The sequence below is a fragment of the Mauremys reevesii genome, linkage group 2 (assembly GCF_016161935.1).
Source record: "Mauremys reevesii isolate NIE-2019 linkage group 2, ASM1616193v1, whole genome shotgun sequence".
NCBI lineage: Eukaryota > Metazoa > Chordata > Testudines > Geoemydidae > Mauremys > Mauremys reevesii.
Genome location: NC_052624.1, coordinates 67,970,275 through 67,994,874, shown reverse-complemented (window position 1 = coordinate 67,994,874; position 24,600 = coordinate 67,970,275). Strand labels below are relative to the sequence as shown.

Sequence of the window (24,600 nt, the reverse complement as noted above, 5' to 3'; positions counted from 1 at the left end):
GACTCCTCAGCCTGTCATTTTTATTTGCCTAACTAGGGAATAATTATTACCAATTGTACATTGACATACTGCTCCTGCTGTCAACACAAAATCAAATCCTTATACTGCCAAAAGAATTAAAATCATATGCTTGCACTGCAACTTAATGATGGTGCTACAATATAAAAGTGATGAATCTCACATCCCAAAAGCAACTGTAACTATAAGCTTAATTTATTTCTGGGTTTCTTATTGCTTAAATTACAATTATCCACTGCAAAGTCATTTATCTCTTTATCTAATTCAATGTCAGATGCATGAAGCAGACTGGAACACTGAATGGACAAAAAGGGTTCTGGAGAATGCTACCTAATTGTAGGAGAGTTTGAATGTGTTTTTAGATACAGGAATAGATTAGAATATACCAAGTATACTAAGAACTTGTAAATCATGGAATAGGGGCAAATTCTACCAGCAGTTACATTGAAGTAAATTTGGGGTTGGTCCATTGACATCAGTGCTGCTGCATAAATCAGAGGGAAAAAAAAAGCTCAAAAAGCCTGATCCAAAGCCCAGTTTTTCAACTGACTTTAAAATATGTTGGATCAGGTTCATAGGGCTTGATCATACACTCATTAAAGTCAATGGCAAAACTCCTACTAACTTAAATGCTGCAGGATCAGGGCCATAGTCTCTATTTCCTGATTTGCAAATTCCACTTTAACTACAAATTATGTACTTATAATTCTACTATACAAAGTATAAATCATACTTACTTATGAAATAAACAAAAGCCAGAAGAGAATGTATACGTTTCCATTGCCTGAACAATTAATATTTGTAAGAGTTGCTTCAACACTTGTGCTAAAAATAGTTTATATATAGGCCCAGTGGATTCTAAAGAAAAATTGATCTACTCATTAATTAAAGAGATTCCAGAAAAATGTACTGTTAAGTACTATTTTAAATTTATAGTGGCATAATGTTTCTTTGCAGTTAAGTAATTTGATTTAATAGTGCTTTATTTCCACAATTTCAAAATTTGAAATAAAATCCCTTACTCTTGTTTTGTGCATTCTTCAGTAATAGTCCACAAATGAAACAACAGATCGATCAGGTTTAAGGTAACACCGACAAAAAGCTTTGGCATTAAACTCAACGGGCTTTACTGAAAACCAGTCATACCGTAAAATACAAAAGTAGAAAGAATTAATTAGTATATAAATGAGAAATCTGTAGGCTGCAAGCTGAGGAAAAAGGAGTTACATCAGTGGTCCCCAAACTGTGAGGTCCAAAGGAATGTTTTGGGAGGTATGGTGGTGTCTGGGCCAGCCCCCACAGGGGGTGGGGAGGGAGTACCACCCAGCCCCACTCTGCCCCCGGCCCAGCTATGCCCCCAGCCCCATCTCCACTCCGCTCCCAGCCCAGCCACAGCTCCAGGCCCAGTCACAGCTCCACTCCATCCCCAGCCCAGCCTAGCTCCATCACTAGCTCCAGTTCTGACCCCAACTACACCTTCAGCCCAAGCTCCTCTGCTGTGCCAACTGTGCAGTAATGTAGGGGGGTTATTGACAGACTATTACTGGTAAGGGAGGGATATGACAAGAAAAGCTTTGGCACCACTGGTTTACATTGTAATTTACAGTAGAAGAGTTTCTGTGGGCAATACAAAACAAACAGTTCACTGGAGAATTTGTTTCCACATGTGCATATGCGTAGAAACCACTGATCATATTTCTCTTAAAATAAAACTGGTAAAAGGCCACATCTCTTAATTCCCATTTAGTTGTTTCACTACATCTATGCAAATACATCTGTGTGCTGCCTCAAGTCAAGTATCACTTGCTGAACAGCTCACGAGTAAAGGATGAATGGTGACAGTGCTCAAGTATGGCGGTCCGATAATGCTTTAAAAGATTGATTAGAAATCATGAGAGCCCCCATTAATGGCCACATAAATACAGCTTCTGAGGAAAAAAGATAACCTGCTGTACAACTGTGCTCCAGATTTCCTTTAAAAAGATTAACTCTCTAGCGCTTACGGTAGTGAAGATAAGCTCCGGAATGTGGGCCACATGCAAGTGATGCAGTGATGCCTCCTTGAGTCTGCAGACACCTGAAACGATATTTCTGAGTGACTTGTGAACAGCCCAATTCATCCCAACTCATGTGATGGGTACCTACCAGGCATGTTGCAAACTTTATTTCCAAGGTGTGCTTGCAAGTGTGAACTTTGGATGAAAAAAAAACTAGCTGTGCATCCAAGTTTGCAGGCCAAGTTTGAAGGACATTTTGGGAAATTTGTATGCCAAAGAAATGGCAGTAAACTCAGAAAAACAAATATTTGCTAAAGCAATTCCTGTAGAAATATAGCAGAACTGGGTGCATACTGCAAAAAAACATTACACAAGCATTCACCTGGATTTAAAAGCAAAATTGTTTCAGCTATATTCATGCTCCTTTGTGTTCCTTTTTCTGTGAACATCCAAGTAATTCAGTTTTACTGTCATGAATGTCTACAGAAAGCAAGTATGAAGCACAAAAAGCTAACAGGAATTCCAAAACCCCTCACCAGACCCTTGGCACAGATTCAGAGTCAATTAAACAAGTTGAACAAAGATCATTCTAATTATACCTTTCATAACTAGTACCAAACAAACACACACACACAAACTTGGCGCCCAGCCAATAAATCTTACAGTAGCCTAATTTTTTTTCTAGGAATAATTCTTTAGCAGATCTGGATAAAGCCCAGAAGTAAAATGATCTACCATTTAAAAAAAAACAAAAAAACCCCCCATAATTGCGCTTCTATCTTTCTCTAAATTGGTATCTCTCCCTCAGAGAGTCAGAGCTCTAATGGTTTTTGCAATCTGTTGTCCTCTTTTTCCAATCAGGGAACAGAAACTATACCTTACCACTTATGTTACCAATTACCATTGACTATCACAGTTCTAAGTTTACACACATACAGCCAAACATCTATCAACATCTAATCACACATACTGAGTATTAATACTTTCAGCAAACTGTTCATGATCAGAGTGAAAATAACCAACAATACAGAACACAAACCTCAAGAGAAGACAAAAACTAAATTGATTGAGTAAATAATTTACATAACTCTAATATATAGATTGCAGTATGCTTCAGAATCCTTCCAAATCAGAGGAGCTATGATATTTAGGCCTAATCCAACAGTTCCTGCTCAGGCAACTCACAACGGGAATCAGTTAATGGCAGTTTTGCCCAAGTTAGGGGGTGCAAGAATGGGTCCTAACAATAAGAAGTGTAAGAGTATATTGAATGACTAAAATAGGAGCTGAAAATATTAGGGCTAACAAATGTAATGGAAACTGATTTAATCCCTGACATATTTTCAACAAACATCAATTGCCTCCATGGTGGACTTGAGGAGGGAGCATTTTATAACTCAAACACTCTGAGGGCCAAATCTCCCTCAGATGAGTATGGCCCATTGACGTCTCAGACTGCTTATCTGAATAAGGAGACAAGGATTTACTTAGACCTAAGTGAACTGCAAGAAAGCAGATAGTTAACTAGTACCTCTCCCCATTCTGGGTTATGGGAATATTAGATCTTTAAATGCATTTGGAGTGGCACTGAAGAAGATAGAAATATTACATAATAAAGTGCAAGTCTGTACTTTCTTATGAATGCAGGACCCATCACTGCAAACTCTACAATTGAATTAATTGGCCAAGTCTCTCCAAGTGAAGGTTGACATTGATTTAGTTCATTGCATAAATGTGTTCACAGTTAGGCAACATTTACAAATACAGGGTACAAACATACCTTCACTCAACCCAGGCAATTAGTTCTAAAGTGTCAATGAAACAAGGTGGCCCGCACCTTTATAGGCCAGGGGGCCTGAGACTGACTAAGGGCTTGGCTACACTTGCAAGTTACAGCGCATTAAAGGAGCCCCGGGCGCACTAGCTCACTACCTGTCCACGCTAGCAAGGCACGTAGAGTGCTCTGACTCCGCAGCTACAGCGCTCCTGGTAGTCCACCTCAGCGAGTAGAATAACATTTGATGCGCCCCCGCTGGAGCGCCTCAGCATCAGTGTGAACAAGGTGTTGCATTACCGTGCTCTGATCAGCCTCCAGAAATGTCCCATAATCCCCTTAACTCAAGTGGCCACTCTTGTCATTGTTTTGGATATGCCCCTTGAATGCTCCATTTGACAGCAGGCATCCTTATTGCTCGGAGACAAAGCAACCATTACAGTGGAATGCTGTGTTTGTGAGGGGTGAGGGAGGTCTGCTGCTGTCTGAACTTACAAGACAGCATGCTGACATGCTGTCAGCCTCCCTCACCCCCCCAAAACAAAATCACTGCCCCCCACATACACACAACACACTCCTTGTCGCACTCCACCCTACCCTCCCATTTGAAAAGCATGTCGCAGCCACTTGCATGCTGGGATAGCTACCACAATGCACTGCTCTCTGTGGCCATTGCAAGAGCTGCTAATGTGGCCACACCAGTGCGCTGGCAGCTGTTGGTGTGGACAGACTACAGCGCTTTCCCTACTGTGCTCTACGAAGGCTGGTTTAACTCAAAACACTCTACATCTGCAAGTGTAGCCATGCCCTAACCCTGTTTAATTAGTCCCACCCTGCAACAACTGTGCAGTATGTAGGGAGGAAGCCCATTAGTGTGGAGCTAGCTGTAGAGGAGACTAGTATGAACTCCTGTGGTAGGCTCCTGGAATGTGATCCTGAGGCCAGCATTCCACAAGGAAGAGGCATCTGAAGAGAAGCTGTGGGGGGAAGGAGACTGTTTTGGTTTATGATATACTTGGACACCCAGTAGTGGAAAGCCTAGGGAGTCAGCAGGCTGATAAGAGTGAGAAGAATAGCAAGTTGAGCCTGGGAGGAACGAAGGACCTTTTGTTTTTTGGGAACCTGGGACTGTTGTTGAAAGTGGTGCTCATTTTGGGATGTTGAATACCCCTGGATGGGACTGAACTTTTAACTGACCCGGCCAGAAGACTAGGCCACCGAAGGCCTTAAGAGAGATGTCCAACAGGAGGAACCTACCAAGGGGAAGGCCCTGCACCTAGCCACAAGGGTGTGTTGCCTGGTGAGTTGTTTGTGTGAATGTGGGGCTTGCTCTTGTGTGGGACCCTATAACAACCCAGGACTAGAACAATGAGGTTCATCTAATGAGGGGCTCAACTGCCACTGAAATCCAGGTGCTAGGAAACTCAAATGCCCTACAGGATGAGACTCTAGGTGTAAAAAGTTTTGGGGATTGCTGTCCCAAATAAAATGAGTAGAAAATATACCTTTTCCACTGGAATAGCTACAAAACTAGGACTGATACTGAAAATATTGTGTAATACTTATTACCATGAGTAAGTTTAATGGGCCTTCAATGAGACTATTTTCTGTAGTAAGTACTGTGTCTAGTAGTGTTTGCAGAATGGTGGGAAATGGGTTGGGTTCATGTAAAGTTAGGCAGACACTGCAAAACACTTTCAGCAAATATTGACTTTAAGAATTAAATGCTCACAGAAACAGCATTTTTTAAGCACATACTGGAGAATATTCCCAGATGCCAAATTTAAATTCACCTGCCATAAACACACACACTGGACAATCTGATTCTAAAAGTTATCTCATCAAGGAACAGAAATGTACCTCATGACTTAAGTAACTAATTTTACACAGCTTATATTTCAGACTTCACATACCAGGTACTCATGTCAAATTGCTCACAAGTGAGCATACAATCAAATAATTCTCTCAAAATAATGAGTGAACTTGAGAAACTTTCAATCTGTGTGGAGACAAAACGACAAAATGTATCAAATAAATGATTCATTATGAATTATTCCCTTAACTAAAAAAAAATTAATTCCTTATTTTAAGAAACCTCTTCAGTATAAAACGACCTGAAGGTGTCACTTCTCAATACTGTCTTACTTTCGACAGAAAGGTCTGCACTACATTTTTCCACCTCCACCCCCTTCTTGCTCCACCCAGTCCCCCACAAAAAAGTCTAAAACTTTCAAATTTGGGTTGGATGCCTAATTTAGGCACTCATGTTTGAAAATGCTGGCCCAAAATTTATATACTCAATCAAATCTTTTGCCTCCACCAGTAATTTTGTAGAAGTTAGTATGGAATTTTCCTTCGGACCCACCAAATAAAACATTGAATAATTAATTAGGATCATTACATAGAAAAAGAGTTTGGGGGTATTGGCCAATATAAGTGTTAGGGTACTAGTAGAAATGGGTCAATCTTGTACAGGACTTCCCCTGTCTCTAATTTGCACTATTGAATTCACCATTAGTATCTTTAGCACCATCTAGTGGTCTAACTCTGATCTCAGGTACTGTGTGTGGCTGTATCTCAGTGCTGATTTTACCAACTATGCAGTAATGCATGTCATGTAACTAATATCCTAGCTGAGCCTTTAGAAGTGACTGTATTTATAGTGTGGTAGTGCCTAAAAACTACACTCAAAATTGGAGCCCCATATTGTGCTAGATGCTATACAAACACTGAGGAGGACACTGAACCTGGATGAGCAGGCAGCTTCAATGGCTAGAAACGCTTCCTTTTACCTCCAACTTGCTAAGAAACACCAGCCCTTCCTGCTAGATGAAGCCCTGGCCACAGCGATCCATGCATTTGTCACCACCATATTGGAACACAACAATTCATTGTATCTGAAGATGAATGTGAAGACAATGCAAAGTATGGGGCAAACGATAGCTGTCTATATCCATCCCAGTTTTGCTCAGGTAAGCACATTGGGTTTGTGCCCTGGTCCCTCAGTTGGCTCCCACTTCTCATCCACTGCCAGTTCAGGACACTGGTCAATCTTCAAAGCCACTAACAGATCAGGTCACAACTAGACAGGAAGCCACATCTCCCTCTACGAGAGGCATGGAAGTTGATGTCCTCTGGGATAATGCAAAGCATAAAGCCAAGAATGAAGTGCATCAGAGCCAGGAGTTAAACATTTTCAGCTCAGGGGATTTGATAGTGGAATGGACTTCCAGGGGAGATTCTGGCTTCATCTAATCTGACCACCTTTAGGAAATACTGTTAACCTTCCTATTTAATAAAGTTTCTCACCAAAACCCTATTTATGACATCTACCACTATGCTTTAAAAATAATTATTTCAAAAAAGAAGTTTCTATAACTCAAAAAGGGAGAAGAGCTAGAAACTCCATGAAGGCCACTTTGTCATTGCCACTCTATTTACATGGAAGGTGCTCAGATACTACAGTGATTGGTGGTAGTACAAAATTATGAGAAAAAGACCAACAGATGGATATTGTCCCCACCTTGAGGAGCATTAGCATAATTTGAGATAAGATGTAATATACATATGTGGCCCCCCCTCCAAAAATAAAGAGGAAGGACAGCTGTGAGGGAGAGAAAATAGGTGATAATTAATATACACAATTTCACTGTTTCTGGAGGTTTACTTAGACCTTATATTAGGTCTAAGTAAACTTACTTCTTACTGCTTTCTGGGATTTACTTAGAAGTAAGTGAACTGCAAGAAAGCAGATAGTTAATTAGTACCTCTCCCCATTCTCGGTTATGGGAATATTATATGAGAAGTTTGGTTTATATTGTATAGGGAGTTTGGTGGTGGTGGTGGTTTGGTTTTTTTTTTGTACAAGATATTTAACATTCTTTGGGAATTAAAAACTAGTGCTCTGTGGTCAATCGAGTATAATATCCAAGAAAAGTGCAATACATATCTGGCATCACCCATAATTACATTATTTGATAACAGATGCCTTATTATGTAAATTTTTCAAGTTCAAATTCTATTAGCAGCAGTATTCCTTTGACTCTTCCTCAGGATGAGATTACTCTGAAAAGGTCAGTAATTGTGTTACTCAGTCAAATTTAGCAACCATCAAAACAAGAGGGGAAAGCACATTTCAGTTCCCTGCCTCAAAGAATTCACATTCTACCTATCTGTTTGGGGGATCATATCTACTTCTATATTTGTATAGCATTAGGCACCAATGGTCTAATAAGAGCAAAATTAAAACAATTTACAAAACAAATGGTCCTTGTTCCTTTCTCTTCCAGAAAAGTATGACATTCTCAAAACAGGTAGACTGCATCAACTATTTGACACAGATGATTACTATGGTCATTAACACAGTTCCAATGGGTATAATTAAATATAGGTAAGCAATATTCCAAAACTATGATTAATCATAACGTGTCAAAATGGAGACCTATTTGAACTGTAACTTAATATTTTGAGCTGGGACTACATTTACTTCAGCTTGCGACAGCAAAGAAGCTCTTTTTATTAGGAGCATTTATCAAGGGAAAAGAAAGATGTTACAGAATAAAGGCCTCCTACTGCTACCTATGAGCTCATTTGTTCATACTTGCATTCATGGAAGTCCTCCCCAGCTTGTATCCCTGTACAGGAGTCAGGCACAATGGGAGCATAATGACTACTCCAGGCTAACGGGACTCCAGGGCTAGTCTCACCTTTCCCCTTCCTGGCCTCTATGGGCAACACTATGGCCTTGTTACAATCTCCAAGGGAGGTTCATCTACCTGCCACTCAAGCAATCTCTCAGACTGGTGCGGTCAGGGGCAGCTCTAGCTTTTTTGCCGCCCCAAGCATGGCAGGCAGGCTGCCTTTGGCAGCTTGCCTGCGGGAGGTCCGCCGGTCCCCCGGCTTTGGCGTACCTGCCACCAAATCGATGCCAAATCCACTGGACCGGCGGACCTCCCGCAGGCACGCCGCCGAAGGCAGCCTGACTGCTGCCCTCGCAGGGACCAGCAGGGCACCCCCCACAGCTTGCCGCCCCAGGCACACACTTGGAGCGCTGGTGCCGCCGCTGCGTGCGGTAGCCATGCTCTTCTGGTGTTCCGGAAGGCATTGTGCCGGTCCGAGTTCCACTGGCTCAAGGAATTCCTGCTACCAGAGTATACTCATCCATTGTTCCCTCATCTAGCACATCCTTTTGAGCCCGATATGTTAAGGTACACCCAAAATATTCATTTTCTAAATGACTATATTGATTTTCTATTGTTAAATTACAATAGACTACTCCCACCAGAGGAGTTTTTGTTTTGTATGGAAGTTGATTCAGTATTAGTGTCCTATATTCTGACTGGTTTTGAGAACAGATTTATTTTGGGATTCAGACAGTTTATCCAAAACTCCTGATCGTGGCATTCCTGATCATGGGGTTTGTTTTTTGCTGTAAATTTGGATTTTTGATTAATGAGCCAGACATCACAATCCAAAGTTTGGCCTCCCTTAGAAGCAAACCATTGTCCTAGGGTGAATTGGAAAGCCACTCTCTCACCCACACAGACACTGCATACAATTACGTTAACAAACAGCTCTCAGGCTCTCTCTGTCCTTTCATGTATATGTCTCTGCAAATGCTGATAATATTTAGGAAGGGAGTACTTGTAATCTTCCTGTTCTCAGTGATTTAGTTTATATCAAAGCCTTCTTTGTGCTGTCTGCAGAACCTCACTACTCTGTGATGAATGTTGCAAGAGATACATATTTCACAGAAAGGATGATCCAGTATTCCTGGGGACTTCCACCTACTTTCATTCATCATATTGCCCTTAGCTGTAGACAGGACTTTACAAAAATAAATCATTGCTAGGCATACAATGTATGCCTTTAAAAAGATGTTTTTGCCAATAAAAAGAAAAGCTGTAGAAAGAACAAGAACATAGTGGCTCTCTCATCACTGTATACATTCCTCTTGAGAAACGAGGTTGAATGAGAGGCTTCATGATTTGACAAGAGTGCTCATCAGCGTAGAGAATATACTTCCTGCCTCCTGGAATGGAGTCATCCCCTTACCCCCATACACCTCAGCTAGCAGAGCTGCTCAACTGTAAAGGAGGAGTGAACTGCACCCTGATAAGAGGAAGTATTTTAGTCCCTGTCCATGGGACAAAGCAAGAGAGGAGTAGGGGAAAACCTCGAGAGTGAGTCACAATTACTTTCCTAAGCTCTCTTTGGAACTGTACAGCTCTATCCCACCCACTATTCAGGGATAAGCCTGAAGGTGAAACAGCCCAGAGAGTTTTGACATCATTAGTTTGCAGCAAGGGGTCTAGCATCCTCAGGAGAGGAGATTCTAACATCTCTCTGGGAAGGTCTACACTTAAAATGCTGCACTGGTGCAGCTGCAGTACTTTAATAAAGATGCTCTTTGCCAACAGGAGACTGGTCTCCCATCGGCATAGTGATTTCAGCTCCCTGAGAGATGGTAGCTATGTCGACAGGAGAAGCTCTTCTGCCAACATAGCACTGTCTACACCAGGAGTTCGGTCAGTATAACTACATTGCTCAGGGCATGGATTTTTCACACCCCTGAGCTATGTATTTATACCAATGTAAATCTGTAGTGTAGACCAGAAATCAGTTGATATATTGGCCATTAGGATTTAAAGTACCGGCCTTCATAGCATCCTCTGGCAAGAAGTTCCACAGGTTGACTATGCATTGTGAGGAGAAAAAAAATATTTCCTTTTGTTTTAAGCCCGCTGCCTGTTTCATTTGGTGACCCCTAGTTCTTGTGTTATGAGAAGCAGTAAATAACACTTCCTTATTTACTTTCTCCACACCCGTCATGATTTTATAGACCTCTATCATATCCCCCCTTAGTTGTCTTTTTCCAAGCTGAAAAGTCCCAGTCTTATTAATATCTTCTTCTCATATGGCAGCCCTTCCATACCCCTAATTATTTTTGTTGCTCTTTTCTGAACCTTTTCCAATACCTTTTCTGAAATGGGGCAACCACATCTGCACACCCTATTCAAGATGTGGTCATACCATGGATTTAGAGTGAGACAGTATGATATTTTGTGTCTTATTATCTATCCCTTTCTTAATGATTCCCAGCATTGTTCGCTTTTTTGACTACCGCTACACATTGAGTGGATGTTTTCAGAGAATTATCCACAACGACTCCATGATCTTTCTTGAGTGGTAACAGCAAATTTAGACCCAAACATTTTATATGTATAGTGAGGATTATGTTTTCCAATATGCATTACTTTGCATTTATCAACATGAAATTCATCTGCCATTTTGTTGCCCAGGCACCCAGTTTTGAGAGATCCTTTTGTAGCTCTTTGCATTCTTCCTGGGACTCAACTATCTTGAACAATTTTATATCTGCAAATTTTGCCACTTCACTGTTTACCCCTTTTTTCAGATCATTTATGACTATATTGAATAGGACTCAGCACAGTATAGACTCCTGGGGGACACCACTATTTACCTGTGTCCATTCTGACAACTGACCATTTATTCCTCCCTTTGTTTGCTATCTTTTAACTAGTTACCAATCCATGAGAGGACCTTCCCTCTTCTCCCATGACAGCTTACTTTGCTTAAGAGCCTTTGGTGAAGGACCTTGTCATACCCTGAGAAGTAACTGCCCCAGGCATGCATATAATTCACACAACATGTGTTATCACAGCATGTCTCTAGGGCTCTGTTTCCTTTCTAAAATATGTATAATTAAACCTGGTCTAATTTCTATTCCATGGGAAATTCAAACATTTGGGGGTGGGTGCGGGGGGGAGGAAGTGTTCCAAATCTCAACAAAAAGCTGAAATTTTAAAGTTATCCTCTAAAGGAAAATTTTGAAAAAATTAAATTTGAGGCCACAGAAACACTTCATTCTGATAGTGTTGAAATGTTTTTCAAGGCATTTTCAATATGTATAATATATGGAATAGATCTTAAATGCAGTATTTTAATATTTAATATACAATTTGAAACAAAATTAATCAAAATGAAAACTGAAAACAACTTTTTCATCAAAAATGTCATTGCAAACACATTTCCCCAAAATGTTTTGCTTTTGATTAAACTGAATTTTTCAATGGGAAACAGTTCCACTGGAAGCTTTTCAACGCAGTTCTCCTGATGTTCTGTAAAGTGGTACAATAGTGACCCAATTTAAAAAACACCCATGTCCTAGCAGTCAAATACTTACAAATAATTATACAATTTTATTTACATTACAATAAAATAAACATTTAAGGGGAACAAAATTGAGATACAACAAGCAAGATATATAGCATTGAAAAGGCATTCCCCACCAATGCTGCACTATGTGGAGGAGGGGTTAATCACATTGGGAATTTAGGATGCTTGTTTACCTTGCAGAATTGAGGCTTCCATCTTTGAATTAAAATTTAGCTGCTGTTTACCTGGTGGCATTTTTCTACTTTTTCACACTGGAGAGCAAAGTACACAGAATCCTGTCATATGGAGCACACTTTCATTTCTTCAGTGAAAATTGGTGGGCATTTAAATCCCTCATAAGGCTGGAGAGGGCTGTTTGTGTAATCCACTCCCATGCTGTGTAGTGTGCTGTCCCCTTGTAGTAGTGGCTGGACTACATATAGAGGTTGATGGGACTACTACAGTGTTGACTACCACAACAGACTCTTTTAGCTCAGGCAGTAGAGGCTTATGCTTTAAGATCCAGAGGTCCCAGGTTTGATTTTGGCTTCCAGCAATCCACACAGGTGCATGACTAAACTGAAAGGTTAATAGTCTACCAGTCCTCCTAACTGGGGTGTTCATCTTCTTTTGAGGAAGAATAGAAGCCTATTCAAGGAGAAAGGGCACATCCTTGTCTATGGTCTGAAAAATCTGGTGCTGCCTATCCTTCTCTGTGACTGGTTTGTAGTTCTCCCAGATCCCATATAACGGGTTCAAGGCTGTTATTGCGGTACTATTGTTTTAAGGTTTGTGTTAATTCATCTGTTCAAGCAGGGTGGTATTGTTCATCAGAAGTGCAAGGTGTTAGCCATCACCATAAGATCTGCAGTATGTTCTACATCAGTGACATCCACTGAAAATACCACAGCTACAATACAGCAGCAGACGGTTACTTGTAATGGTATCCGTAAACATCATGTCCTGTTATCTACTGCAAGAGACCCTAACAGTGCAGAGCAGGAAAATATTGTTGATACAGCTACCCCATAAAATACAGACACACTATTCCAGATACTGTTGTGATGCCTACAAGATGTTATCCAGAGAGAAGTTGTAAATCATCTCAGATTTAATTGTAGCGTATTGTATGTTTAATAGTAATAATGCATTTATGACTTTTTAATTTTTTTTACATTAAGATATGTAGTATATATGATTATGTAGCCCCCCTTTGAATAGTTTGAAAGCCCTCTAATAAGCCTCCCTGCCTTGTTTTTCCAGGAGCCAGAGCTGCAGTGCACAGATGTAGCTAGACTTTGCAAGTTCTCTATGTTCAGTAAAGTTATTTAAACCCCTCTGTGCCCTTGTGATTTCTTCATGTTATGTATGTTGCATAAAGGACAAACACCCAGTAAAGAGCATCAGCATTCAAATAAGGGATTCACCCCTGGGGAGAGAAGCAGAACTAATTTCTTAATTAGAATTTAATAGAAGAAGAAGAAAACTATTCTTGCAACTTGTTGCACTCCCTTTTGCTTTTACATAAGAAAAAGGGACACTAATATTCAGTAGTTCAAGCAGGAAACTGGAGCTCAGATTCTCGGATACTATTCATAGATTCCAAGGCCAGAAGGAACCACTGAGATCTTGTCTGCCCTACTATACAGCATCTGCAATAAAACTCCCCCGAAAAGAAATCCTAGCGTATATCTTTTAAAACAACACACAATCTTGATTTAAAAATGGTCAGTGATGGAGAATCTACCATGACCCCTGGTAAATTGTTTCGAAGTTTAATCACCTTTACTGTTAAAAATATACCTTATTTCCAATCTGAATTTACCTGGCTTCAACTTCCAACCATTGCATCAAGGTGTGCCTTTCTCTGCTGCTCCCATTATCAAATATTTGTTCTCTACATAGGCACTTACACAACAAAAATCATATCACCTCTTCACCTTCTCTCTGTTAAGCTAAATATATTGAGCTTCTCGATTAACCATGCCCCTCTCCAATTTATCAACATCCTTTTTTAATTGTGGTGTTCCAGACTCCGCAAGTGGCCTGCTCTGTGACTTACAAAAAGATCTCATTTAACCATTTTGTGACTCTGTGCCTGCATCTGTACAAGGGGATAATAAGATGTACCTATTTCACAGAGTAGCTTTACATAATCAGTGTTTGCAAATGGCTTTGAGCCTCAGGTGATAGCCTTCAAAAATGTGAAAATGCTTCAGTCCTCACTACAACCCGTTCAAACTTGGCCATTTTTATTAATAGTAAAGCACAAAAGATATATGGTGCAGGGGATTTGTAGAGAAAAGAAAAGCAACCAGCTCAATAAGCAAAGATTCCTTATCACCATGACAAATATCTGTTCCTTTAAAAAACAGACTGGTAGTGACATAACAGTTCATTGTCTGGCAATAAATGCAAGCCTGTAACTCAATGCCACAATTATGTAAAATACTTTGGGCCACAACTGTATCATGAAGCCACCGGTCTGTGTTAGGGGTGGGGCAAGGGACCTGGATCAACACACAGGGACCTTGGGTGGAGCTGTGCTTCAGGAAGGCCCAATTCTCTCTGAGCAGACCGGTGTGCAGGGAAATGTTGCTGCTTGCTCCCTACAGGATGAGGCTATCTGACCCCTCCCCCTCTGCTAATGCCACAGATAAGCCTTCCTCCCTTGAGTGCAAGGACTGCAATGTGGCTGGCCCATGTGCTGGCCATGTAATGAGTAGAGAAGAGTCCTTCTGCCCTCTTCTTCCCCAAATCCATCCCACATTCCAGTGTATTGGCCAGCCAATAATCAAACCCTTTCCATGTAAGAACATTTCATGATATTAAAACAAGTCAGTTAATATACAGTTCATCTCACTTATGCTTGTTTGTCAGTAAGGTTCACAGAACCTTGTGCTGCGATTCCTCAACACATGTTGAAGTCAACTGGAGTTTTAGTTCAGTACCTTTCAGGATCAGGTCCGATATTTGTACACTGCTCACAAAAAGGAAAACAATGCCTAATATAGATTGGAAGGGAAAGCATCCTAGCTCCTCCTCTTCATATTATCCTAAGGCAGTGGTTCCCAAACTTTAACAACCTGTGAACCCCTTTCACTAAAATGTCAAGTCTCGTGAACCCCCTCCTAAAAATGAATATTTCCAGGGCTTGTCTCCTTTACCTGAGTATAAATTATAAAAGCAGTGATCTTGGAAATATAAAATTTGTTTTTAATGACCTGCTCATTACACACGATTATAAATTTATCATTACAGTATTTATTACATTATGAAAACAGCAACACTCTTCCAAGATCTCACTTTTGTAGCTCGTATCACTTTGAATAAGCCTGTTATAAGACGAGGCTCCTATGTTTCATCAAGGAGTATCAGATGTGAAACAGCATGAAGGTATTTAAGAAGCTACCTGAAAGGAGTTCCTCTTACACAAGCATTCAGGTCTTAAGCAGTCCAGGCAAACAACGCACATTACAACAAAGCTTAAACTTGTTCTTCATAATAATTTTAAAAACAATACTAGCTGTCTATTTACTTTAAAAAACAGGAAAAAAATATCCATCTCTCTGTCCAATTCTTATAAAGGAGTCTTGAAGTTTAAATCTCCTCAGTGTGATAGATATGCTTGCTTTGATCTGCTTAGCCCTTGGAAGTCCAGGGGCTCCAGGCTGCTGGCCCCATGTTGCCTGGGGTCCCTAGGGACAGTTCTGTCCACCATTAGGGAATTTTTTCCCCCGAGAACCCCCTGTAACATTTCGCAAACCCACAGGGGTTCATGAACCCCAGTTTAGTTTGGGAACCACTGTCCTAAGGTGATTAGGCTGGAGAATTTCTTCCCCCCCACCCCTAGGTTTCACACTCGTCCTTTGCTTTTGTCAGGGTGAAAAGATACATGAGCACTTCTGAAACTTTGCTGATAATTGTATGCCAAGGAAAGCTATCCAAGTTGCAAATCATCTTCGGTTGACCACTGAGCTCAAAGGTTTAATAGAATCATAGATTCCAAGGTCAGAATGGACCATTGTGATCATTTAGTCTTCCCCCAAATACTTCCTAGAACACATCATTTAGAAAAACATCCAATCTTGACTTTAAAATTGTTAGTGATGGAGAATCCACAACAACCCTTGGTAAATTGTTCCAATGGTTAATTACACACCATTAAAAATGTACACCTTATTTCCAGTCTAAATTTGGCTAGCTACAAACTCCAGCCATTTGATTATATTACACATTTCTCTACTAGATTGAAGAGACCATTATTAAATATTGGCTCCCCAAGGCGAAGAGACAAAGTGTAAGCTAAACTCAACATGACAGGAGTAAAGAAATCAAATTACCAGTATATTCCATCTCCACTAAGTCATATGCATCCAAAGTGTACATTAAATAAACTACACACAGTTAAGCTTTAGTATGAATTAAAGAACACTAGAAAAGGGTTTATGCAGAGAGTTTTCTGTGATGATGGATACCTTCTGGCTGTGACCTTTAATCTAACCCTTCAAAACCAGTATTGCTGTACTTGTCACTCAGCTCTTTCCTTCCTCTCAGCCTCGTGAAAGTGAAATGTTTTTGTTCAATCTGCTGACATTGCAGCATGCATACTGCCAGCTGCTCTGTGACACTTATTAACCCCCTTTCTACATTCACCCTCTTCACCTGTAGTTTTATAAGGTAGACATAACTTGTCTCTATTCTGCTTGCTTTTTAGCGCGTACATTATATCTGTCTTTTTTTGCAGTTAACTACATAAGAGCATTTTCAAAAAGAAACTGATGTAAGCTATTTTTATGCTCAACATGACACTGTTTTAGAACAGATATGAACAACTGAGTATCACAATGGTTGTAGTGTTTTGAAACAAAGAAAATGCACAATTGCATTTTATACCTCTCAGTTAAACAATTTTTTTTATATTCAATTTCTTTTGATCCACTCTCTCATGACACACAAGATGAATAAACTACACAGTTTAATAGAGAGCCTGGAACTTGAATGTTACTGTCTTGTGTTTCAGGTAAATATGCAAGCCAGTGTGGGAGCCATGTCATGAGAAAGCTGACTCACCACAGCAGGAGCTAAAACAAAAGCATGCTGTAGGATAAGGCAGGAAAACAACTCTTTAATCAAAGTAATTATCCCAAAGACTCAATAATAGGTCATCCTAACTAGGAATAAACCAGGATTCCTTCAAGGAGGGGTGGGGTGGGGGGGCTAATTCACCACCTCTAGACTATTCCCAGACTTCCTTTTCCCTCCATTTCACCCATTCACTAGGATTTCAAACAATTTATAATCTCAACTCAGAGGGAAAAGCCCTCCCCCATACTGTTGTTCCCCAGGCTTTCCCTGGCTCTTGCCTCAGGGAAATTTGGCCAGCTTTCTCAGTCTCTGGATGGATGGATGGATGGATAATCTGTAGCCTGAACTTCTCATATTTTGCTTTCAAGTAGTGTTATACTAAGCCGCACAGCAGGGCTTCACTGTGCTTTTGCGGTGTCCTCACAGTATGAGGTAGTTTCACACTTTGGCTTGCCATGCAGTAACTCACTGTATGGACCAGCCCTTAGTATGGTGCAAGAAACAGTAGGTGAATACAATAAACAGATGGGATAGGAAACACAAGGTCACAGAGACTACTGTGATCTATGCCATTTCTGAGAAGTGTTGTGATGTGCAACTGACGACAGCCCCTGCTGCAGGTCAAAGCATTAATGTCTTCCTGTCCCGGCCCAGTGTTGGTTTTGTAAAAAAGACCCCATGTGACTATTACATGGAAAGTGAGCCGCCCATAGCTTATGCATCTTCATAAACATAATTATGTTAGTCCAGTACTGTTATGAAATAGTATTTGGGGAATTCTTGGGATGAACTGAATTCTTATGGGTTGCAGAGGCTGCAATGCTCCATTGATAGTTGTATGAATCTGAGCAAAATGTAACTATTTCTACTAACAGAGTGTTCACAAAGAAAATTGCAAAATTCCACTTTCTTGGTTAGGCCAAATCTTGGTTCTTTTTAAGTCAATTGAAAAATTGCCATAACGTCAATAAGAACTAGGTTTTGGTCTTCATGAAGTTGGTATAGAATTTGCCCCAGAGAGAAAGATTATTTCTTCAAAAGAAATACCAACAACCACCACACTTTAAAGGACATTTCAGAACTACAAGATGCACTAATTGTTACTACCACTGTGCTAATTAACTCATTCAGTTTGGTTTTCTAAGATATCTTTTTCATACAATTTTGGCTTCAGAAGGATCCATCTTCCAAGAAGATGGTAATCAAACTGTAAGAGCTTGTCTCCATGGGCACACTGAGGAAAGTTAAGGCTATTCTACTAGGTGTGAAGTTACTGTGCGTGAGTTAAAGGCCTCTTTACTCTTTAATGAGGCATCCACATTGTTGTATCAACCAGGCAAGTTACTAAGAACTTCAACAGGACTTTATTTTTTACAGTGAAACCTCTGTACCAAGCTGCTGCTGCACCCTCTGTAACTCTCACTCAGCCTCCTCAACTACTCCCCTCTCCTTCCTGTTTCCTGTCCTTTCAGACTCCCAACAGCCAGTGTTCCCAGTTCTAATAATTACAAGCAACCTCTAAACACCATACATGAGGGTTTACCTTAGGGTGACCAGATGTACCTATTTTATCCTATTACTCCCCCTAGTCCCGATTTTTCACCCTTGCTATCTGGTCACCCAAATTTAACTTGCTTTGGCTTACACACATTTACTTCACACCTTTAGCTGATTTGCCTTCATTTTACTGAGTGTCCCTATATGCTCTACAATAGATGTGTGAAATGAAACCAATAATGAAGTAAATTGACAAGCCAAAGTAGGGCTGTTGGCCTGCCTTCCCCAGACTCTTTCAGACCCTTCTCTTAGGCCACAAGTTATTAATTCAGTCAAGAACTCAAGAAGTAACACTCAACAGAAGCTAATTCCCCTGAGCAACATAGGCTGCACTTTTCACTCTACACCCCTTTCTCTCTGCTCCAAAAGCCAATCAAAGGAGACAGCCTCCCTCCTGCAGCTCTCTTCCCTGAGCCACTTTCTGGCTTTTATAATTAGTTGATCCCCTCCTAGCTGGGTCTGATAATCGAACTGGCCAGGCTAGCCTCAGCTGGCCCTCAAGGGTCAGACCAAGCAGTTACAAAGATGAACCTAACAGAGCAATGCTCTAACTGTCTCTCTAATAAACTATATCAAATTTGTGTTTCATATGAGATGACAATGTAAAAGGAGCACATGGGAGAGGATGGATACTGGTTCTCCCAATATTCATTTTATACTTGTGATATATTCTCCATAATGGAATAACAATGGAAGTGAGATGACTGTTGCAGTGCATGAGAAAAAAAATGTATGTAGTCATGTGCATTGTAATACACTGATGACATTTCAATAAAGATTTTTCTTTAAATGTATCTTGAAATGAGCAAGGGAGAAGCTTTCAAATAGCAGTTACATAACCAATAGCACTGTCTATTGGCATTCTAAATATAATAATTAAGGGGGGGGATTTTCAAAGCTGGTGCCTACCTGCCATTTGTGCTTTGGAAACACCACCCCAGGCACCTCTAATTACATTTAGCAATGCTAATACAGAAGATATCAAATGCAATTTCATTCAAAATAATTCATTTTTGCCTTATTCGTTTTGGGGAAACTGTTCTGAAGCGTTTTAGTTGCTGTTGGGTCTTTTAGTAGGACAATTCTATAAAATATTGCAAAGAATTAATTACAATGAAATTGAGAAAGATAGGCAGAGACTACTGTCTAAGTAAGTACATTAGGCACTCCTATATCGTTAATCTATTTATATGGAAGAGGAGAAGGAGCAGATCAAGAGTAAGCAAGGAGATGCTTGTGATTTTGACAAGCAAATAGTGAATGCCTTGATCCCTTTAGGACTAAAGAACTATTGTGAAAGTTTGAGATCGATTCTCATTAAATTGGAGAAAGTCTATTCCCATCGGTTCTAGAGTATTCAATCTTTATTTTCTACCAAAATTATCTAGGTTTTTGGTTGTTTGTTTGTTTTATAAAATCAGAGGATAGTAACTACTGTTATTTAGACCTCTTCTTTCACAATGGCAAAGGGCTACAGTTCCTGGTACCAAATAAACAGTCTTCATAGAAAAAAGAAACTTTAAAGAATCATTTCTCTCTTTGGTTAGGGATTCATACGACTGGTAGGGCAAGGCAGCTTTTGGGTGGGACTCGATACACTACTCAGGAGATATATTAAACTAGCTCATTTTCTAGCTGCACCTCATCCTCAGCAAGAGCCACCGACGCTTGGTGATGGTGACTCCATACCCCAAAGTCGAGTGGGCCTGGGTGCACTGTGTCTTGCCAAACCACTTTAGGCAGACTTTCCCACAATATGGATCCTGTGCCCTAAGGGCAAGTCTAAACTACAGAATTAAGTTGACCTAAGCTATGTTGATGTAGAGACTCCACAGTAATTAAATCACTTTTGCATGTCCACACTATACTCCTTGTGTCAGTGATGCACGTCTTCTCTAGCAGTACTTGCATCGATGCGGAGAGCAGTGTACCTTGCATAGCTATCCCACTGTGCAACTTGCCACCATCTAGCACAGGGTGTATTGGAAAGGGTTTGCAATGCCACATGGGGGCAAACAAGTCATGCAGGGGGTGACTGGAAACATGGTTTCAATGTACCATGATGCAGTTTTCTTTATCCCATAATTTTATCTGCATCCCATAATGTTTCACTGCTCTTTTCAAAAGCCCTGCAAACCCACATGTACACCCTCTCTGGAAGGAGTATGGATCCTGCACAGCTCTGCATTATTGTGATGACTGTTGTGAGCACAATGCACCTGATCCTGCAGTATTTGCAGACCCAGAGAAGCCATGGGGAACATGATTCCTTGAAGGCTAGCTTGCTGTGGGACATAGAAAGAAACAATTCAAGGTGGCTGTTGGCATTCATGGAGCAGCTGCAAACGGTGAAGTGCTGGTTCTGGGCCCAAGAAGCAAGCAGCGACTGGTGGGATCACATCCTTATGCAGGTATGGGATGATGAGCAGTGGCTGCAGAACTTTCGGATGATGAACAAAGACACATTCCTGGAAGTGTGTGTGGAACTCACCCCAGCCATCTAACAGAGTGACAACAAAAGGAGAACTGCACTGACAATGGAGAATCAAGTGGCGATTGCTGTGTGGAAGCTTGCAATGCCAGACTGCTACTGATCAGTTGGGAATCAGTTTGGAGTTGGAAAATCCACTGTGGGGGCTGCTGTAATGCAAATGTGCAGAGCCATTAATCACATCTTGTTATGAAGGACTGACTCCGGGCAGGGGCGGCTCTAGAAATCACGCTGCCCCAAGCAGCGCGGTGTGCTGCGCCGCCCTTCCCCGGTCCCGCGGCGGGTCCCCTCTTCCCGCGGCTCCAGTTGAGCTCCCGCTGCGGCAGGTCGACCGGAGCCCGGGACGAGTGGACCTGCCGCAGGCATGACTGCGGCGGGTACCGTGGTCCCGCGGCTCCGGTTGACCTGCCGCAGTCATGCCTGCGGGAGGTCCAGCCGAGCCGCGGGACGAGCGCCCCCTCCGCAGTCATGCCTGCGGCAGGTCCACTCGTCCCGGGCTCCGGTCGACCTGCCGCAGCCTCCCGCCCTCCCCGGCGGCAGGGGACGCCCCCTACATTTTGCCGCCCTAGGCACCAGCTTGTTTTGCTGGTGCCTAGAGCCGCCCCTGACTCCGGGCAATGTGCAGAACGTAGTGGATGATTTTGCAGCAATGTGGATCGCAAACTCTGGTGGGGAGACATGGCACACACATCCCTATCTTGGCACTAGATGACCTTGCCACAGAGTGCATCAACAGAAAGGTCTACTTTTCTAAGGTACTGCAAGCCCTGGTGGATGATCAGGGACATTTTACCAACCTCAGTGTAGGATGGTGGAGGAAGGTGCATGACACGTGCATCTTTAAAAACACAGGCCTGTTCAGAAAGCTGCAAGCTTTTCCAACCAGTGGATTACCATTGGGAACATTGAAATACCAAGAGTGATCCTGGGAGACCCAGCCTATCCCTCACTATCGTGGCTCATGAAGTTGTACACCAGCCACCTCGACAGCAGCAGATGCAGAATGACAGCTGAATGTGCCTTTGGCCATTTGAAAGATGGCTAGTGCTGTCTACTCATGAGATTAGACCACACCACACTGAAAAAAAAATTCCCAATGGTTGTAGCTGGCTGCTGTGTGCTTTATAATGTCTGTAACTCAAAGGGGGAAAGTTTCTACAGGGGATGGGAGAGGAGGAGAGCAGATGTGGAACAGCTGTCTGCTGATTTTGAGCAGCCATATACCAGGGCTATAAGAAGAGCTCAACAGGAAGCTATATGGCTTTGAAAGACCATTTTAATAATGGCATCATTTTTTTGTAGCCCGGAATGCACTTGTAATGAGTGCTGTGTGTATAGTAATATAACATTGTAAATGCACCGATTGCTATCATCTGTGAATGATGTCAGCCCCATCCAGCTAATAAACTTAATAAAGATGAATTAAGTTCCCATAAGTAGACTTATTCCAAACCCATGCACACAGACATATTTGTAACTGAATGACACTTTATGAGCACATGGAAAAAGAACAGTCAGTCATTTTCATTTCACAAACATACATTGACTGTATCTCTCACAGATCAGTGTATGCATGGCAAAGATGGTCTGTACTCTCCCCAAGGGCAGAGTGGTGGGGGTAGTGCAGAGGCCCCGGACGCGGAGGTACAGAGGTACTATTGTGAGACTATTCACAAGATAAATGGAAATTTAGTAAACTGAACTCACTCCCCTTGATCCACACAAGTTGCAAGCACTGCATTCTTACTTCTCCTTGGGATTCATAGAGCACAGTGACAGTCTCAGCCATGGTGATTATGGCTGAGGGGGCAGCGGTAAGCTCACGAGCATGAGTATATACAGATAGGGCAATTGAACTGAATACTTGCAGTGCTTTCCACAGGCAGTGGTGATTTTAGCTGATATCTCATTCCTGAGGGTAATAGAGGCTGAAAGGGAACAACTCCTGCAGGAGTCCAGCTGCAGACCGGGTCCATATATTGCTAGCTTGAGTACTGTAATGGTGCCTGATGAAGTAACTGTGGAGTAGCATTGGAAAGTGTCCTAATATGGAGGAAGAAATAAGGCAGCCCTCCTCAGAAACCTTCAGCAGACGATTGCAGACTATCCTCAGGAAAGTTTCCTCAAGATCTCTATGGAGGATTCACGTGACATCCCGGTGCAAATAAAAAGTGTTCTGCAGGGCCTCCTCTGTCTAACTGTACAGGAGAATGAGAAGCAGATAGCAACTCTACCTCTGCTGATGATTTCACTACCTCTTCTAGCATGATTAAAAAGAGTAAATGAACACATGTCCCTACAATATCAAAGCAAACTACATACTTACCAGAGGTTCCTTTCTCTGCATCAGACTCACCCGTGCTGGACTGTAGTGACTGGCTCGATTGCTCTGGAGTCAAAAAACAGGTCCTGGCTCGCTGCACCACTGGATCCCCCAGTCATAAGTCTCACATATTCCTCCTTGTCCCGACACCTTCTCCTTATTGTTCCCTCTGGGGGCCAGTGATTCCTCCTGTGTCCTCCAGGCAGGAGTCTGTCCACAGCGTGGAGCCGGCATGGTCAGCTGGGCAGTTTCTAGGTGAGCTCTCCATGCCGAGCAAACAGGAAATGGAATTTCAAAAATGTGCGGGCTTTAAAAGGGGAGGCGCATGTTCCTGGCAGCAGAGTTCAAAATGGTGACCAGAGCAGTCATGGTGGGGCATTGTGGGACACCTACTAGAGGCCACTAAAGTCAATGTAAGTAATGCAGTGTCTATACTGACACTGCATCACCCTAACTACATTGACCTAAATGTTATGCCTCCTGCAGAGAAGGAATTAAGTTGTTGTAACGGGGGAGTTACATTGGTGGGAGCGACATTTTAGCATAGAAACTTACACAGTTAGCTCGATGTAAGCTGCTGTGCCTCCACCTAACTTTGTAGTGTACTCCAGGCCTTAGTTATACTAGTGGAAGTTGGGATAACAGAGCTGAAGGTGTCCTACTCTTTACATTAGTATCGCTCCATCCAGTTTCCAAAATAAGCTCTTTTTAGTGGTTACATTTCAGATAGTTTTTCAAACATGGTTATAATAAAACACATAGATAGGTAATGTCAAATTGGATGTTTTTGTACAAATATATCTTGCAAGACATTGACTAATAGCAAAAATAGAATAATTGACTTTAAAAAAAACAAACACGTATTTGACTACGACAATCTTTACTTCTCATCTGTATCAGAGAATCTTTCTCCACCCATTCCTAGAGCTTGATTCAGCTCTCATCTCCAGAGCTTCAGAATTTGGCATAAGTTGTGCATTACAGGGGCAGAGAACAATTCATCTACCATACAGCTAATGTGGAGGTATTTTGCCATTTTCCAGCAATGTTGGTTTCCAGATCTACATCTTAATAAGCTATATTGTTCCTCCTTCACCTGCATCTTACCAGATGTAAAAAGGAGTTAAACTGAATATGTAAATTTACATATGTTTTCCATATACTGCCATTTGAA

The 24,600-nt window shown here is 41.5% G+C and overlaps 1 protein-coding gene across 5 annotated transcripts in view; it reads right to left on the bottom strand.

Annotated features, from left to right (window-relative positions):
• Nucleotides 1-24,600, bottom strand: part of KCNH8 (potassium voltage-gated channel subfamily H member 8) — a 337,777-nt gene that overhangs the window by 227,260 nt on the left and 85,917 nt on the right. The window contains exon 1 of one of the 5 annotated variants that reach the window (XM_039525055.1): nt 8,832-8,907. The exons of the other annotated variants lie outside the window; for them this stretch is intronic. Coding sequence (XP_039380989.1) covers nt 8,832-8,868 — 37 coding nt within the window. The 5' untranslated portion in view covers nt 8,869-8,907. Of the gene's footprint in view, nt 1-8,831; nt 8,908-24,600 lie in introns of those variants that run through there. 5 annotated transcript variants of the gene reach the window in all.